This window comes from Emys orbicularis, chromosome 2 (genome assembly GCF_028017835.1).
Source record: "Emys orbicularis isolate rEmyOrb1 chromosome 2, rEmyOrb1.hap1, whole genome shotgun sequence".
In the NCBI taxonomy this organism is placed as follows: domain Eukaryota; kingdom Metazoa; phylum Chordata; order Testudines; family Emydidae; genus Emys; species Emys orbicularis.
In genome coordinates this window covers 252,422-271,504 of record NC_088684.1, presented here as the reverse complement: position 1 = coordinate 271,504, position 19,083 = coordinate 252,422, and the positions used below count along the sequence as shown (strand labels likewise).

The window sequence follows — 19,083 nt, the reverse complement described above, 5'->3', positions numbered from 1 at the left end:
AGCCTTGTCTTATAGCAGGCTTATTCAAAGTGATACAAGCTATGAAAGTGAGATCTTGGAAGAGTGTTGCCGTTTTCATAATGTAGTAAAAATACTGTAATGATAAATAATAATTAATAATAAATAATGTGTAATAAGCATGTCATAAAAACAAATTTTATATTTCCAAGATCACTGCTTTTATAATTTAAACTCAGGTAAAGGAGAAAATTCCTGGAAATATTCATTTTTAAGAGGGGGTTCGTGAGACACAACATTTTAGTGAAAGGGGTTCACAGATTGTTAAAGTTTGGGAACCACTGGTCTAAGACCACCTTTGGCTTTTGGGATTAGAAAATAGTGGGAGTAGAGCCCTTTGCCCTTTAACTCCCAGGGAACCTCCTCTACAGCTCCCATTCTTAGGAGCATCTGCATCTCCTGTATTAAGAGTTGCTCTTAAGGGTCCATGAAGAGGGACGGGGAAGGGGTGTGGGAAGGAGGGAGAGAACTGAATTGAAGGGAATATCCCAGTCCAATCAGGCGTAGCACCCACTGATCTGAAGTAATCTGGGCCCACGCACAATAGAAGTGGGATAAATGATCCAAAAACCACAGGTAGATCCAGGATTTGGATTTGAGGTAGATCCAGGATTTGGACTGGTGCTTCACTCCAGGGCGCACCCTCAAAAGTTCTGCTTTGACCCGGAGGACTGGCGAGTAGTGCTGGGTCCTTAGGAGAAAGGAGCCAGAGGGGGCCTTCTTCTAGAGTTTCTGCCCGGCTTCTACTGTAATCTTGCCTGGGCTGTATTTCATAAAAACATGGCAGGGATTGAGGTTTGAAACGTTTCCTCTGTGGTGCAGGGGTGTGGAACCCCAAGGATTTTAGCGTGGCTCTGATGTCTTTAAGGCAGTGGAGTTTCGAGTCTGTCTGCTTGGAGAATAAGGCTAGGCCTTCAAAGGGAAGGTCCTGGATTATCTTCTGGACCTTGTGCGGGAGGCCCGAGGCCTGCAGCCAAGAACTCTGTCTCATGGCCACCGGTGATGACATGGAGCAGGCTGCTGAATCCACCACATCCAGAGAGGCCTGCAATGAGGCCTTTGCCACCATTTTCCCCTCTTCCACTAGTGCTGAAAATTCTACCCTGAAGTCCGAAAGTACCAGCTCCTTGAACTTTGACATGGCCTGCCAGGATTTGAAACTTTACCTACTGAGGACTGCCTGCTGATTTGCAATGCAAAGCTGGAGCCTCCTGATAGAGTATATTTTCCTACTGAAGAGGTCCAGCTTCTTTGCATCCTCTGAGATGCTCCCAGTTCCACGTACAGGGCCAGACAGGCAGAACTGCAGAGTCTCAATGCGTGGATGAGATGATGGTGTAGGGAGAAGAGGTTTAGATTTATTAGGAACTAGGGAAACTTTTGGAAAAGGGGGAGCCTATACAGGAAGGATGGGCTCCACCTAAACCAAAATGGAACCAGATTGCTGGCACTTAACATTAAAAAGGTCGTAGAGCAGTTTTTAAACTAAGGGCTGGGGGAAAGCCGACAGGTGCGGAGGAGCACATGGTTCGGACATCCCTTAGGGGAGGATCTATTAATAGAGAATCTCTATGTCCTAATGAGGACGAGAGGATGGAAAATGATAAAATACAGGCAGGATCTGATCAGAAACAGTCAAATAAAAAAGAGTCCCATTCAATTACATCGTGTAATGGCAGACAGCTAAAAGGAGACAAGTTTTTAAAGTACTTATATACCAATGCTAGAAGTCTAAATAATAAAATGGGTGAACTACAGTGCTTCGTATTAAATGAGGATATTGATATAATAGGCATCATAGAAACTGGTGGAATGAGGATAATCAATGGGCTACATTAATACCAGCATACAAAATATATCAAAAGGACAGAACAGGTCGTGCTGGTGGGGGAGTGGCATTAATGTGAAAGAAAGAGTAGAATCAAATGAAGTAAAAATAGTAAATGACTCAAACTGTACCACAGAATCTCTATGGATAGAAATTCCATGCTCTAATAATAAGAATATAGCGGTAGGGATATATTACCGACCACCTTACCAGGATGGTGAGAGTGACTGTGAAATGCTCAGGGAGATTAGAGAGGTTATTAAAATAAAAAAATCAATAATAATAATGGGGGATTTAAATTTTCCCCATGTTTACTGGGTACATGTCACCTCAGGACAGAATGCAGAAATAATTTTTTTTGACATCTTAAATGACTGCTTCTTGGAGCAGCTGGTCCTGGAACCCACCAGAGGAGAGGCAACTCTTGATTTAGGGTACGTCTTCACTACCCGCCATATCAGCGGGTAGCAATCGATTTATCCAGGATTGATTTATCGCGTCTCATTAAAACGTGATATATCGATCCCTGAACGCGCTCCCCGTCGACTCCGGAACTCCACCGGAGCGAGCGGTGGTAGCAGAGTCGATGGGGGAGCCGCGGCCGTCGATCCCGCGCCGTGTGGACCCCAGGTAAGTTGATCTAAGATACTTCGACTTCAGCTACGTTATTCACGTAGCTGAAGTTGCGTATCTTAGATCGATCCCCCCCCCAGTGTAGACCAGCCCTTAGTCCTCAGTGGAGCATAGGATCTGGTCCAAGAGGTGAATATAGCTGAACCGCTTGGTAATAGTGACCATAATATAATTAAATTTAATATCCTTGTGGCAGGAAAAACACCACAGCGGCCCAACACTGTAGTATTTAATTTCAGAAAGAGGAACTACACAAAAATAAGAAGGTTAGTTAAACAGAAATTAAAGGGTACAGTGCCAAAAGTGAAATCTCTGCAAGCTGCGTGGAAACTCTTTAAAGACACCATAATAGAGGCTCAACTTAAATGTATACACCAAATTTAAAAAACATAGTAAGAGAACCAAAAAAGAGCCACCATGGCTAAACAACGAAGTAAAAGAAGCAGTGAGAGGCAAAAAGGCATCCTTTAAAAAGTTAAATCCAAGTGAGGAAAATCGAAAGGAGTATAAACACTGGCAAATTAAGTGTAAAAATACAATTAGGAAGGCCAAAAAAGAATTTGAGGAACAGTTAGTCAAAGACTCAAAAAGTAATAGCAATTTTTTTTTAAGTACATCAGAAGCAGGAAGCCTGCTAAACAACCAGTGGGACCACTGGACGATCAAGGTGTTAAAGGAGCACTCAAGGACGAGAAGGCCATTGCAGAGAAACTAAATGAATTATTTGCATCAGTCCTTACGGCTGAGGACGTGAGGGACATTCCCAAACCTGAGCCATTCTTTTTAGGTGACAGATCTGAGGAACTGTCCCAGATTGAGGTATCATTAGAGGAGATTTTGGAACAAACTGATAAATTAAACAGCAATAAGTCACCAGGACTAGAGAAGGAACTCAAATGTGAAATTGCAGGACTACTAACTGTAGTCTGTAACCTATCATTTAAATCAGCTTCTGTACAAGATGAGTGGAGGATAGCTAATGTGACGCCAATTTTTAAAAAGGGCTCCAGAGGTGATCCTGGCAATTACAGGCTTGTAAGCCTGACTTCAGTACTGGGCAAACTGGTTGAAGCTATAATAAAGAACAATATTGTCAGACATATAGATGAACATAATTTGCTGAGGAAGAGTCAACATAGTTTTAGTAAAGGGAAATCATGCCTCACCAATCTACTAGAATTCTTTGAGGGGGTCAAGAAGCATGTAGACCAAGGGGATCCAGTGGATATAGTGTACTTAGGTTTTCAGAAAGCCTTTGACAAGGTCCCTCACCAAAGGCTCTAAAGCAAAGTAAGCTGTCATGGGATAAGAGGGAAGGCCCTCTCATGGATTGGTAACTGGTTAAAAGATAGGAAATGAAAGGTAAGTATAAATGGTCAGTTTTCAGAATGGAGAGAGGTAAATAGTGGTGTCCCCCAGGGGTCTGTTCTGGGACCAGTCCTATTCAACATATTCATAAATGATCTGGAAACAGGGGTAAACAGTGAGGTGGCAAAATTTGCAGATGATACAAAATTACTAAAGATAGTTAAGACCTAGGCAGACTGCGAAGAGGGATCTCTCAAAACTGGGTGATTGGGCAACATAATGGCAGATTAAATTTTATGTTGTGTGATAGGGCAAGGCCAGATGGCTACAGTAAAGTAGTGAGGAACAGGTATGTTAGCCCCAGGCTAAACAAATCCCTGGTACCATGGTAACCAAATGGCAGTTCCTCCAGGTTAATCAAGCCACCTGGGGCTAATTAAGATCCTTCTAGAAGGCAGTGGAGATAGCTAGATTGATTGGGACACCTGAAGCCAATCAAGGACTGGCTGGAACTAGTTAAAAGCCTCCCAGTTAGTCAGTGAGGTGCGGGTGTCAGGAGCTGCTCTGTTGGAGGAACGAAGCAGTACAAATCTATATCAGGTGCAAGGAAGGAGGCCCTGAGGTAATTGTGAAGATATTGAGTGGGGGCTGCTGTGGGGAAGTGGCCCAGGGAATTGTACACGTCCTATTTCCAAAAAGTCAGCTTCCATAGCTGCTAATTTTAGGGTCCCTGGGCTGGAGCCCGGAGTAGAGGGCGGGCCCAGGCTCCCCGCTCCCCTCCCTGATTAATCACTGATACTGGGAGACAACAGAGACTGTGCGAGGGAGGGTTGCTTCTCCTCACCTCCCTTGTTGGCTTATGATGAAAATGGCTCAGTAGACTGTGACCCTTGCCTCTAGAGAGAGAAGGGCTATGTGGAGGGTCACAGTGAGCCTCTGAGGCTAGCAAAATCCGTCAAGAAACACAGGACCCACGGAGTCAAGGACAGAGCTTTGTCACAGTTGATAAATGCAAAGTAATTCACATTGGAAAGCATAATCCCAACTATACATATAAAATGATGGGGTCTAAATTAGCTGCTACCACTCAAGAAAGAGATCTTGGAGTCATTGTGGATAGTTCTCTGAAAACATCCACTCAATGTGCAGCAGCAGTCAAAAAAGCAAACAGAATTCTGGGAATAATTAAGAAAGGGATAGATAATAGGACAGAAAATATCATGTTGCCTCTATATAGATCCATGGTATGTCCACATGTTGAATACTGTGTGCAGATGTGCTCGCCCCATCTCAAAAAAGATATATTGGAATTGGAAAAGGTTCAGAAAAGGGCAACAGAAATGATTAGGGGTATGGAACGGCTTCCATATGAGGGGAGATTAAGAAGACTGAGACTTTTCAGCTTGGAAAAGAGACGGCTAAGGGGAGATATGATTGAGGTCTATAAAATCATGACTGGTGTAGAGAAAGTAGATAAAGAAGTGTTGTTTACTATCTCTCATAACACAAGAACTAGGGGTCACGAAATGAAATTAATAGGCGGCAGGTTTAAAACAAATAAAAGGAAGTATTTTTTCCACACAACGCAGAGTCAAGCTGTGGAACTCCTTGCCAGAGGATGTTGTGAAGGCCAAGACTATATCAGGGTTCAAAAAAGAAGTAGGTATGTTCCTGGAGGATAGGTCCATCAATGGCTATTAGCCAGGATGGGCAGGAATGGTATCCCTAGCCTCTGTTTGCCAGAAGCTGGGAATGAGCGACAGGGGATGGATCACTTGATGATTACCTGTTCTGTTCACTCCCTCTGGGGCACCTGGCACTGACCACTGTCAGAAGACAGGATACTGGGCTAGATGGACCTTTGGTCTGATCCAGTAGGGCCATTCTTATGTTCTTGTGTTCTTTGCCTTTGGCGTGGGCTTCTGTTGCCCCTGCCGCTCACATTCATTTGTGGCCACTATTACCAGCGATCCCGGTGGCGGGTGGGTATAGAGGTATTCGTACCCTTTTGAAGGCACGAAGTACTTCCTCTACATTCTCTTTGCTGTGGAGGGCAAAGATGCTGGAGTCTGCCACAATGTTTTGGTCGTGTCATGGATTGTCTTTATTAATGGCAGGGCAACCCATGAAGGGCCAGCCGGGGTCAAGATGTCCACTCTGAGGTCTGAGGACTCTGACACCTCCCCTACCTGGAGCCCCAGGTTTTGGGCCACCCTCCTCAGGAGCACTTGGTGAGCCCTGCTATTGGGGTGCAGAGGTCCCCACCCCCTCGGGAGACGAAGAGTAAGATGCTCAGGCCACTACGGGACACGGTTCTTGCCCTTCTGGCTTGCAAAGATCATGCAAGCTGGTTCCTCAGGCTCGTTGTCGACCTCGGCGCTGGGTCTGGTGCCAGTCTTGGTATTGCAGGAATGCTCGTGGGTCAAAGGAGGCAGCAGAGGAGCTCTTCCTTCAGAGGCAACTGATAGCGACCCCCTTAAATACGAACTCTGGGTCTGATGAAATGCCCATGGGGTCCAAAAGGGCCATTGTGCAGGCACTTGCCACTGCGCTGGCCAGGGCATAGGGGGAGAGACTGCCCCGCATTGGGCCTTAGGTGCCGATGCTACGAGTGGTGCCGACTTACCTTTGAGGCATAAGACTCCGCCTCCAATGGTGAAGACTCGCTCCGTGGCGACCAGGCGAGTCGATGCTGGATGGTGTCGGAGAGCGGTGCTGAAGAGAAGTCGACCAGTGCCACGACATGGCTGGCTTGCCTCTAGATGGCACCGAGTGCCTTTGTGGTGCCAGTGGTCTGGCATCAGGTGCCCTCTCACACCTGGCGAGAGACAGCAGTGCCATAAGGGCTATAAGGTCCCTAGCTGCCTCAAAAAAGTCTCCGGCGTGGAGGGAAGCTCTAGTGTCTCTCCGTGGTACTTCCTTGGAGGGGAGTCCAGAGGCACCGGACTCGACAGACCCCTCAGCAGGGCCGGAGTCCACAGTACCGCACTAGACGGCCTGGAACTGTAGTGGCCCGGCACAGGTCGCACTCTACTCAAGCTCTCATGCTCAGTTGTTTTCAGTGTGGGTGAGCGCCTCCTATCCATCTTTCTATGCTTCTTTCGCAGCACTGGTGATTGGGAGCAGTGCTGCACCTCCCCAAGTGAGGAGCTCTTCAGTGCCAGAGAGTCCTGATGGTGCAGAGGACCCTTCGTCCCAGAGTCTTTCCTCAGTGCTGGGGGCTCCCTCATTGAAGACAGTGCACTCCGCACTGATGCAGACATGCTGGGTGCCGGTTCAGACGGACTCGGCTCTGAATGTGGGCAGAGAGCTGGCTCCATCAAGAGGAGTTTCAGTCGCTGGTCCCTCTCCTTTTTTATTCTGGGACAAAATCCCCTGCAAATCTTGCAATGATGTTTTTGATGGGATTCTCCCATACACTTCAAACATGTCATGTGGGGATCGCCCCTAGGCATAGGCTTTTGGCAAGCCCCACTGGGTTTAAACCTTGAGACCGAGGCATGCCCCGATCTCAGGGGAAAAGGGGTGGGACTGACCCTGATAAGTCAAGTATCAGAGGGGTAGCCGTGTTAGTCTGAATCTGTAAAAAGCAACAGAGGGTCCTGTGGCACCTTTAAGACTAACAGAAGTATTGGGAGCATAAGCTTTCGTGGGTAAGAACCTCACTTCTTCAGATGCAAGACACTGATAAGTCACTAACTTACTATACTAAAACACTAACACTATTAACTATTTACAAGAAGAAAGAAAAAAGTCCGCTAGGGAATCACTTGCTGAAGCAAGAGAGAACCACTGTTTCAACAACAGTCATGGGCACTAAGAAGGAACTGAAGAGGCGGGGGGTTGGCAGGGCCCTATATGGCACCATGAAGGCGCGACTCCAAGGGGCTCCAGAGCAGACCCTACAAATACCACCAGGGGAAAAACCTTCTAGCGACTGTGCATGCAGCACGCACGCACCTACTTAGAATTGACATGAACAAGCACTCGAAGAAGAACAATAGTTCTGAGAAATGTGAGCTAGTCCGTTCATCTCCAAGTGGCATTAACAATGAAGCCTAATGATGACAATTTAAGTATTAACATTAATTCGTTCAATGCTGATTAAAGTATGCAGGAAAGAAGAGGCACAATCATTATTGAAGATCTGCACAATATACTCTGAGTGGCAGTTCATTTTGGCACCACATGTGGACAGAGCATAGAATGTAGGCAGAGCATGGGAGGTTGTCACCTTTTATTATTTTCCAGTTTCACCATTGATGGTCCCTCCAATCATATTTAACCCATTTTCTATTATAAAAATTACAGAGCCTTCCAATATTTAAAATTTAGTTTTTACAGTAGAAAGTGATAGGCTACAAATTCTTGTGGAAAGGGCAGCAAACTTCAGACAGAGCTGGGGGTGGGGGGAAGAGGATGATCCCAGATAGTACAGGGAACCTTTAAAATAGAGAGACACGGTTAGAAAAAAAGAGAAAAATAAATATATTTGAGACAGCAGAGAAAAGGTATTTAGAATCCGTTCTCTAGTATCTTCTCTCTCATAATCCTAGGAGCTTCTTTCCAGAGTGGAAGATTATGGTGCATAGCTTATCTCAAAACTGATTTAAAAAATTTTTTTTTTTTTTAAATAAAAATGAATGTCAGGATAACAGCAATGAGCCACTATAGGGCAGGCATTAGTCAGTCAGAAGCGCACTTGATGGCTGAGAGTGCTGGACTCTGTGCGTCAAAACACAATTAAGGCCTGCACATGCACATCCTATTGCTATATTGGTGCAGTTACCAATCTTCTAAATGCTCTCTCTGTATTTCCAATTAAACTTACTTCTTACCTCTCTCTGGAGGCGCTCCATTAACTCTGTGTATTCTCTCTGCTCCCTAAGGCGCTTCTCCCTTGCTCTACATGCCAGGATGCGACGGAAAGCACACTGCAACGTTAGCACAGCCTTTTCTTTGTAGTTCAGTTCTGCGTGGTGCATAGAGAATGAATTAAGATAGACTGCAACCCAATGTGGATACGAGACGGTAGAATGGCAGACAGAATTCAATGTTCATAAATGCAAGGTAATGCACAGTGAAAGGAATAATTTAAACTTCTCGTACATAGTTTAAAGGTAATCAGCCACTCAGAAAGAAGATTTGGGAATCACTGTGAACAACTGGTCGACGTGCAACAGTGGTCAAAGACTGGAAACAGATAGGACATCCACAATTGTTACTCAGAACACTGATTTGTGCATTCAAATGACAAAATAGATATTTTTCAGCTCTAACTTCTAGGAACTCCATAAAATTCCAATCAGACCAGAGAGATTGTTCAAATGGAAAAGATGGTTACCTTTTCCGTAACTGGCGTTCTTCAAGATGTGTTGCTCATGTCTATTCCACAATAGGTGTGCATGCTCGCCACGTGCACCAGTGACGGAAGTTTTTCCCCTAGCAGTACCCGTAGGGGAGCGCCCCTAGCAACCCCTGGAGTGGCGCCTCCATGGCACGGTATAAGGGGTGCTGCGCGCTCCCCCCACCGTCAGTTCCTTCTTGCCAGACAACTCCGACAGAGGGGAAGGATGGTGGGATGTGGAATACACATGAGCAACACATCTCGAAGAACGCCAGTTACGGAAAAGGTAACAGTCTTTTCTTCTTCGAGTGATTGCTCATGTGTATTCCACAATAGGTGATTCCAAGCTATATCTATTGGAGGTGGGTAGGAGTTCACAAACTCTCGGGACAGAACACAGCCCTGCCGAACCTGGCATTTTCCCTGGTCTGGGAGACGATCACACAATGCGAGGTGAATGTGTGAACTGAAGACCATGTGGCAGCCCTGCAAATGTCCTGAATGGGGACATGGGCTAAAAAGGCAGCCGACGAGGCTTGCGCCTTAGTCGAGTGTGCCCTCACAATTGACGGCAGAGGAATTCCCGCCAGGTCATAACAGGTACTGATGCACGAGGCGATCCAGTTGGAGAGCCACTGAGTGGAGATTGGCCGACCCCTCATGTGTTTGGCCGTGGCGATGAACAGCTGCAAAGACTTCCTGAACAGCTTAGTCCGTTCCAGGTAAAAGGCCAGAGCCAGTCTCACATCCAGCATGTGGAGGCAGCGCTCCTCACTTGGCGCATGGGGCTTGGGGCAGAGGACCGGCAGGAAAATGTCCTGACCCATGTGTTAGGCAGAGACCACCTTCGGGAGGAACGAAGAATGTGGGCGGAGCTGGACCTTATCCTTATGGAACACCGTGTACAGGGGCTCGGAGGTCAGGGCCCTGAGTTCTGAGACCCGCCTAGCCGACGTGATCGCTACCAGGAAGGCTACCTTCCACAAGAGGTGTGACCAGGAGCACGTACCTAGCGGCTCAAACAGGGGACCCATCAGCCGGGCCAGCACCAAGTTCAGGTCCCACTGCGGGACTGGGGGCCTAACGTATGGGAAGAGATGATCCAATCCCTTAAGGAATCGGCCAGTCATGGCATGGGAGAATACCATGTGCCCCTGCACCGGTGGGTGGAAGGCAGATATGGCCACCAAGTGCACCTTGACGGACAAGGTCGCCAGGCTAAGGTTAAGGAGGTAGTCCAAAATGAGCTGGATCAGGGCAGCCATGGGGGAAACGCCCCGCTCAGCCACCCATTGGGAAAACTGAGACCACTTTGCCAAGTAGGCTCGGCGTGTGGAGTGTCGCCTGCTTTCCAAGAGGATGCGCTGAACCCCTTCCGAGCACATCCTTTCCTCCTGGCCTAACCATTGAGCAGCCACACCGTGAGGTGGAGTGCCGCTAGATTGGGGTGGAGGAGGTGGCTCTGGTCCTGGAAGAGCAGGTCCAGGTGGGACAGTAACGGCCACGGTGGGTGAGGGTCCCGTACCAATGCTGCCTGGGCCATGCCTGGGCAATCAGCGGGCGGCTTGCCTCTGGACCCCGGGGCCAACATTGGCGGTGCTCCTGGTACCGGCCTGGACATAACGTCCCGGGCCGCTTGCAGGGCTCTGGAGGGCATCCGGACATCCGGGGAAGCCTGCTTCGAACAGGCCGGGTTACTCCGCTCAACCTGAGTCGGAGGCCTAGAGGCCAATGGGGACAGAGGATTGCCCAACATGAGTCTAGCTTCTCCCCAAGTCTTGCTCCGGTGCTGCGGCAAAGAAGGCCTCTTCTTAGCGTGCCCGTGGACGGAGAGCAGTGCCAACTGGTAGATGGCACCTGGGGGGTCACCGCGCACTGACATCGCGGTACCCGGAGCGGCGCGCCGGAGTCGGGGTCAAAGTCGACTCCATCAGGATGGCCTGGAGCCTAATATCTCTCTCTCTTTTAGTCCGAGGCTTGAACGACTTGCAAATCTTGCAGCGATCGCTGAGATGGGTTTCACCCAAATAGCGTAAACAGTCCGTGTGCGGATCACTCACTGGCATCGGTTGTCTACAAGTGTCGCAAGACTTAAAACCCGGGGCATGGGGCATGCCCCAGCCCAGGCGCACTAACTAAACTAAACTAATCAAACTACTAACTACTGGTACCATACACTGAACGAACAAGAGTTCTGGGGAAGAGCTGCAGCAAAGCTGGAGCAGAGCAGTTCCAAAGCACCTTCACTGGCGGCAAGAAGGAACTGAGGGTGGGGGGAGAGCGCAGTGCCCCTTATACCGCGCCATGGAGGCGCCACTCCAGGGGTCACTAGGGGCGCTCCCCTACAGGTACTGCTAGGGGAAAAACTTCCGACACCGGTGCACGTGGCGAGCACGCACACCTATTGTGGAATACACATGAGCAATCACTCAAAGAAGAATCCTATTTCCTTTCACTCTGTTAGACAACCAGGGATAACTGTTTTGCTATTTAATATCCTGGAGGTAGAAGGAAATACAGTAACTAATCAAGGACCCAGGCTGACATTTAAAAAAAAAAAGTACCAATTTCCACCAGTTTGTGATTAAATTTCTGCTTCCAGCCCCATGTTAAAGTGCCTTATTATTAATTAGTGTGTATCTTGGATGACCAACATGTTGCTAGCACTCAATATGAATAAGCAATACTGTTATAATGGGTAAAAGTGCTCCATACGCAGTGGTGCAAGTAGAATTCATTTCTTACCGGTATGCTGCACCAGCTAAAGGGGAGTGGGGCACATGTGACCTCCCCACATGACCCCCCCGTGACTCCTCCCTGCTCCACCCCCATCCCAGGGCCCCGTGCTCTCCCCCTCCCTTCCCCATGATCCATCCCCTGTTACCCGGGGGTGGGGGATGTTTCTGTCCTCCTCCCGCTGCGCCGGAGACTTCTGAACCACAGGGCTCTCCGGAACCACAGTGGCGAAAGGAGCAGAATGTGGGGCCACTAGGCAACCCCATGCCAGCAACTCCTCCGGCATGGCTGTACCGCCCCCAGCCCTTCCACGCAGCTGCGTCTCCTGAGTCCTGTCTGGGGTCTGTACAGCAGCCCCACCGGAGGACAGGGCTGGGCTAGGGGCAGTACAGCCACGCCGGAGGAGCTGCTGGCGTGGGGTTGCCTAGTGGCCCCACGTTCTGCTCCTTTCACTGCTGCGGTTCCCTGCTCCTTTTGCCGACATGGTTCCCGGGAGAGCCCTGCAATTCAGGGCTCTCCCAGGAACCACAGCGGCCAAAGGAGCAGAACGTGGGGCTGCCGGGTGGTCCCATGCCGGCAACTCCTCCGGCATGGCTGTACCGCCCCCAGCCCTGTCCTCCTGTGGGGCTGCTGTACAGATCCCAGACAGGACTCAGGAGACACAGCTGTGTGGAAGGGCTGGGGGCGGGACTGGGGGCAGTACAGCCGTGCTGGAGGTGCTGCTGGCATGGGGGTTGCCCAGCGGCCCCATGTTCTGCTCCTCCTGTGTCTTTCTGGTACAGCGTACTGGTTATAAATATCTTACTGGTATGGCATACCGTACTGCCCTACTCGCACCACTGTCCATACTATTTACCAAACCAGCTTGAGTGACAATAATACGATTAGGTATTATTTCCCTTTTTTATATTGATAGTAATCATGTAGAAAGACCTGAAAAATTTACCATGGATAAAAGAGCATGTTTCAAACAGGCCTCCAGTGGCAGCATGGTGAGCTATAGACAACAAGTGGGCCATTGCTTAGTAATTGCTAGTAGGGGCAGAGTTGTAGAATTACAAAGCTTGCCCCAGATGCCTAGCTTAGGCAGAGGCCTGCTCCAGTTATGACAGATTTAGTCTAGCCTGGGAGTTTATTTTAGGCTTTCTCTATACTAAGAGTTTTGTCGACAAAAGTTATGCCGCTTTAATTAAAGCACTTTAATTAAACCACTATTGCATGTTCACACTACAATCCTTGTGTCAGCAGAGCGCATCCACACTAGCAGCTCTTGCATCAACAGAGAGAGCAGTGTACTGTGGTAGCTATCCCACTGTGCAACTGGCGGCAGGGTGCTTTCGGAAGGATTTGCAATGCCTCATGGGGCAGGTACAGTGTCACATGATGCAGGTTTCTCAATCCCATCCTTCCATGGGCATCCTACTAGATTGCCAGCCGCTTTTCAACTGAAGCTTACATGGGGGGAAGGGAGAAAGTGTGTGAGACAGGGAGTGGGGTGGGGGGAGAGACAGAAACAGAGCTCGTGTTGGAAAGATGTGTGAGAGATTGTGTGTGTGTGGGGGGAGAGTATATGTGAGAGAGAGAGAGAGAGAGTGTGTGTGTGTGTGTGTGTGTGTTGGGGGAGTGTGTGTCGGCATGCTGTCTCTTTAAATTCAGACAGCAGCCTGAACAACCAGTCCTGAGGCAGGGGGAGGGGGATGCCCCTCCCTCCCACATACACATCAGCCCCTGCTCTGAACAGCACAGCATTCTCACCCCTCGCCCCCCCATCCCCACAGCAGCAGCTCGCTCTGCCTGCCTGCTGCTGTGTTCCTAGTGCCCGGGAGAGCAGGAGTCCACATTAAAGGTTCTATGATTCCCTCCAAGTTCTCCCACAGCCTCCTCAGCTACCGGGAGCAGCATCCTCAGCAGCAATGTGAGCTCTCCATGCTGAGGAATGTCAAAGACTCCCAAAGTTTTGAAAGGGGTGGGGTGAATGCCTGCGTAGCTAGATGCAGTGCAACCGAGTTCAAAAGAGTGAGCAGAGCAGTCGCAGCGGGCATTCTGGGATACTGAGGGAGACCAGTTATGGCGACATAATGAATGGCAGTGTCTACACTGACACTTTGTTGCTTTAACTTTGCCTTAAAAAGCTCTATGCCTCTTGTCAAGGTGGTTTTATTTTGTCAGCAAACAGCAGAGTTTTACCACCACAAGTAGCTTTGTATTACGTACACCTCCACTGTTTTGTCAGCAAAAGGCAGCTTTTGCCGACAAAACTGTGTACTGTAGACAAGGCCTTAGGCAGAGGCTTGCTCTAGCCCAGCTGAGAAAGGTTGGTTTAGACAGAGGCCCACATCAGCTTTTGTTTAGCCTGGAAAAAGTTTGTTCCATTTCTAGAGAAGCAAGGTTTCTTTAGCAGGGAGCTATATTGTTATGAATTTGCTAACACTCAAAACAACCGCAAGCAAAACGGAGTGGGAGAAAATATTTAAACAGAATGGTAATGGGAATTGTTTAAAATGCTTTAATAGATGTCCAAAAACATGATTCTGCAATCATGGAAGAAGAAAGCAGATGAAAGAAGCACACAGAGGTGGAAGCAAGAATTGGGAAGGCAAGTGGAGCTTTTTCAAGACTGACAAATATCTGGAAAAATAAGGAGATTCATACAAGAACCAAGATAAAGTTATACAATGTCACTGTGATACCCACTTTGTTATATGATGCTGAAACTTGGAAAATGCTAGAAGCCAAAAACAGGAAACTTAACACTTTCCATCAGAGATGCTTGCAAACAATACTTGGTGTCCATTGGTGGGACAATGTAACCAAAACTGATGTGTTACAAAGGACTGGTCAGCAGATTGTAAAGACAATGATTCAAGAAAGAAGGCTGAAGTAATTTAGACATGTTGTACAGAGGTAAAAAAATTCCTAGATAAGCCTTTGACTGGATATCACCTGCTGGAAGACAGAAAACCGAAGAACAATAGAGGACATCTAAGAAAACCATTGAGAAAGATGTTGCTGTCATGGTCTGTTTCCATAATGGAGCAAGAAACATGGCATTAGATAGATGATTACCTTCTTTTCTATCTTTTTTATGTTTTGGTTGAAGTTTTGCAGGTCCAGAATACATCTGAGGCCTCCTTTGGACTTGGGAATAAGGAAATAGTGGGGGGAAAACCCCCTCCTGGGATGCTGGGGAGGCATTTCTTCTATGGCCCCTACCTGCATCAGACACTGAACTTCCTGAATTAGAACAGTCTCGTGAGAAAGGTCCCTGAAAAGGACAGGGAAGAGAGGTGGGAAGGGGAAATCAGAGTGGTTTGCTGCCCTTGACCAAAAAGTCAGACTACTTGGAGGTGGAAGGATGTCTAATGGTAGAAGATAAAGTAATAGTGGGGAGGTATAAAAAGCAACAGAGGGTCCTGTGGCACCTTTAAGACTAACAGAAGTATTGGAGCATAAGCTTTCGTGGGTGAATGCCCACTTCATCAGACGAAAGTAATGGAAATTTCCAGAGGCAGGTATAAATCAGTATGGAGATAACGAGGTTAATTCAATCAGGGAGGGTGAGGTGCTCTGCTAGCAGTTGAGGTGTGAACACCCAGGGAGGAGAAACTGCTTCTGTAGTTGGATAGCCATTCACAGTCTTTGTTTAATCCTGATCTGATGGTGTCAAATTTGCAAATGAACTGGAGCTCAGCAGTTTCTCTTTGGAGTCTGGTCCTGAAGTTTTTTTGCTGTAAGATGGCTACCTTTACATCTGCTATTGTGTGGCCAGGGAGGTTGAAGTGTTCTCCTACAGGTTTTTGTATATTGCCATTCCTGATATCTGACTTGTGTCCATTTATCCTCTTGCGTAGTGACTGTCCAGTTTGGCTAATGTACATAGCAGAGGGGCATTGTTGGCACATGATGGCATATATAACATTGGTGGACGTGCAGGTGAATGAGCCGGTGATGTTGTACCTGATCTGGTTAGGTCCTGTGATGGTGTTGCTGGTGTAGATATGTGGGCAGAGTTGGCATCGAGGTTTGTTGCATGGGTTGGTTCCTGAGTTAGAGTTGTTATGGTGCGGTGCGTGGTTGCTGGTGAGAATATGCTTGAGGTTGGCGGGTTGTCTGTGGGCGAGGACTGGCCTGCCTCCCAAGGTCTGTGAAAGTGAGGGATCATTGTCCAGGATGGGTTGTAGATCACTGATGATGCGTTGGAGAGGTTTAAGCTGAGGACTGTAGGTGATGGCCAGTGGAGTTCTGTTGGTTTCTTTTTTGGGCCTGTCTTGTAGCAGGAGGCTTCTGGGTACACGTCTGGCTCTGTTGATTTGTTTCTTTATTTCCTTGTGTGGGTATCGTAGTTTTGAGAATGCTTGGTGAAGATCTTGTAGGTATTGGTCTCTGTCTGAGGGGTTGGAGCAGATGCGGTTGTACCTCAGCGCTTGGCTGTAGACGATGGATCGTGTGGTATGTCCGGGGTGGAAGCTGGAGGCATGAAGGTAGGGGTAGCGGTTGGTGGGTTTTCGGTATAGGGTGGTGTTAACGTGGCCATCGCTTATTTGTACTGTGGTGTCTAGGAAGTGGACCTCCCGTGTAGATTGGTCCAGGCTGAGGTTGATGGTGGGGTGGAAGCTGTTGAAATCATGGTGGAATTCTTCCAGGGTCTCCTTCCCATGGGTCCAGATGATGAAGATGTCATCAATGTAGCGTAGGTAGAAAAGGGGCGTGAGTGGACGAGAGCTGAGGAAGCGTTGTTCCAGGTCAGCCATAAAAATGTTGGCATATTGTGGGGCCATGCGGGTGCCCATGGCGGTGCCACTGGTCTGGAGGTATATATTGTCACCAAATTTGAAATAATTGTGCGTGAGGATAAAGTCACAGAGCTCAGCAACAAGCTGTGCTGTGTCATCATCAGGGACACTGTTCCTGACAGCTTGTATTCCATCTGTGTGTGGGATGTTTGTGTAGAGAGCCTCTACATCCATGGTGGCTAGGATGGTGTTTTCTGGGAGGTCACCAATGCATTGTAGTTTTCTCAGGAAATCAGTGGTGTCACGGAGATAGCTGGGAATGCTGGTGGCGTAGGGTCTGAGTAGGGAGTCCACATATCCAGACAGTCCTTCAGTGAGAGTGCCAATGCCCGAGATGATGGGGCATCCAGGATTTCCAGGTTTGTGGACCTTGGGTAGTAGATAGAATAACCCCGGTCGGGGCTCTAAGGGTATGTTGATTTGTTCCTGTGTTAGTGTAGGGAGTGTCCTGAGTAGATGGTGCAGTTTCTTAGCGTATTCCTCAGTGGGATCTGAGGAAAGTGGCCTGTAGAATTTGGTATTGGAGAGTTGTCTGGCAGCCTCCTTCTGGTAGTCAGACCTGTTCATGATGACAACAGCACCTCCTTTATCAGCCTCTTTGATGATAATGTCAGGGTGGTTTCTGAGGCTGTGGATGGCATTGCGTTCTGCACGACTTAGGTTATGAGGCAAGCGATGTTGTTCTTCCACAATTTCCACCTGTGCACGTCGGCGGAAGCATTCTATGTATAGGTCCAGACTATCATTTTGACCCTCAGGAGGAGTCCATGTGGAGTTCTTCTTCCTGTGTTGTTGGTGGGAGGGTATCTGTGTATCAGTGCGCTGTTCAGTGTTATCCTGAAAGTGGGGAGGTGGGCTCTTCTTCTGAGACCTCGGAATCTCCTGGAGTAATCCAGTTGCCATGGCACATAAAAGTGGTCTCTCTGCTGGACAGGAAGGCAAAACTGTTTCCTCTTTGCAGCAGGGGTATAAAGACTTCAGGGTCACCCTGCAATCTTTTAAGGAGTGCACAGCTTTGTCAGTTTCCCCAGAAAACAAACTTGGTCCTTCAAAAAGCAAATCTTCTGTAGTGTACTGTACTTCAGCTGGAACCCCCATGCCTGGAGCCACAAAGCATGATACTTATAGTGATGGCTGTGGCAGCACTGCTTCTGTCTCCTCCACCTGCGCCTGTAGCCAGACAGAGCGCCTGAGCATGGATGCTTCTACCCAGATCCTGGTGTGGTTTTGCAGAGACTGTAATTTGCAATTTCCACTTACTGATATCCAGGCTAGGGGGACCATCCAATGTGAAAGGTGCCTGCTGGTGGAATCTCTCAGGCAGCAGGTGGGAGAGCTACAGGAGGAGGTGGCTAGGTTGAGAAGCATCCGAATCCACGAGCAATTCCTGGACAGTGTCCATGTGGAGACAGCTGAGGTAGCTGTCCCAGTACACAGGACTGCTGATACACCACTGGTGGAGGAGGAGATGGCTCAGGGTGGACACTGGCAGCTGGTTACTTCTGGCAGCAGGCAGTGCTCCCCCTCTGCTGCGAACCCTCCCGCTGTGGTAATAGGTAACCGTTATGCTCTTCTTGATACAGGAAAGAAGGCATCACCCCCTACAGTAAAGGAGGAGAAGCCTCGTACCCCTAAGGCTGGGAGGTCTGCTGCCACCACTGCGAATAGGAAACGTAGGGTAGTGGTGGTCGGAGACTCTCTGCTGAGGGGGACGGAGGCGCCCATCTGTCGCCCTGACATTTCATCTCGGGAGGTATGCTGCCTGCCGGGAGCCTGTATCCGAGACGTTACGGAGGCATTGTTGAGGATTATCCAGCCCTCTGACTACTACCCCATGCTACTCATCCATGTGGGCACAAATGATACTGCGTGGTGTGACACTGAGCGGATCAAGAGTGACTACAGGGCTCTGGGAGTACGGGTGAAGGAGTTTGGAGCGCAGGTGGTATTCTCTTTGATTCTTCCTGTCAAAGGTAGGGGCCCGGGCAGAGACAGATGCATCATGGAGGTGAATGCCTGGCTGCGAAGATGGTGTCGCCAGGAGGGCTTTGGCTTCCTAGACCACGGGATGCTATTTGAGGAAGGACTGCTAGGCAGAGATGGCATTCACCTTTCGAGGAGGGGAAAGACCCTATTTGGACACAGACTGGCTAACCTAGTGAGGAGGGCTTTAAACTAGGTTCGACGGGGACAGGTGAGCAAAGCCCGCAGGTAAGTGGGGAACATGGAGACCTGGAAGATGGATCGGAAACGAGAGGGAGTGTGGGCTATATTGGCAGAGAGAAAGGAGGGTCAGGACAAAACTGGGAGGAAAGATCAAACCAGTATCTTAGATGCCTATATACAAATGCGAGAAGTATGGGTAATAAGCAGGAAGAACTGGAAGTGCTAATAAATAAATACAACTATGACATTGTTGG

The 19,083-nt window shown here is 48.5% G+C and overlaps 1 protein-coding gene across 1 annotated transcript in view; it reads right to left on the bottom strand.

Moving 5' to 3' along the window:
* IQANK1 (IQ motif and ankyrin repeat containing 1) overlaps positions 1 to 19,083 on the bottom strand; it is a 141,273-nt gene that overhangs the window by 74,975 nt on the left and 47,215 nt on the right. Inside the window, exon 3 of the mRNA XM_065399902.1 lies at positions 8,626 to 8,759. Coding sequence (XP_065255974.1) covers positions 8,626 to 8,759 — 134 coding nt within the window. The remainder of the gene's footprint in view (positions 1 to 8,625; positions 8,760 to 19,083) is intronic.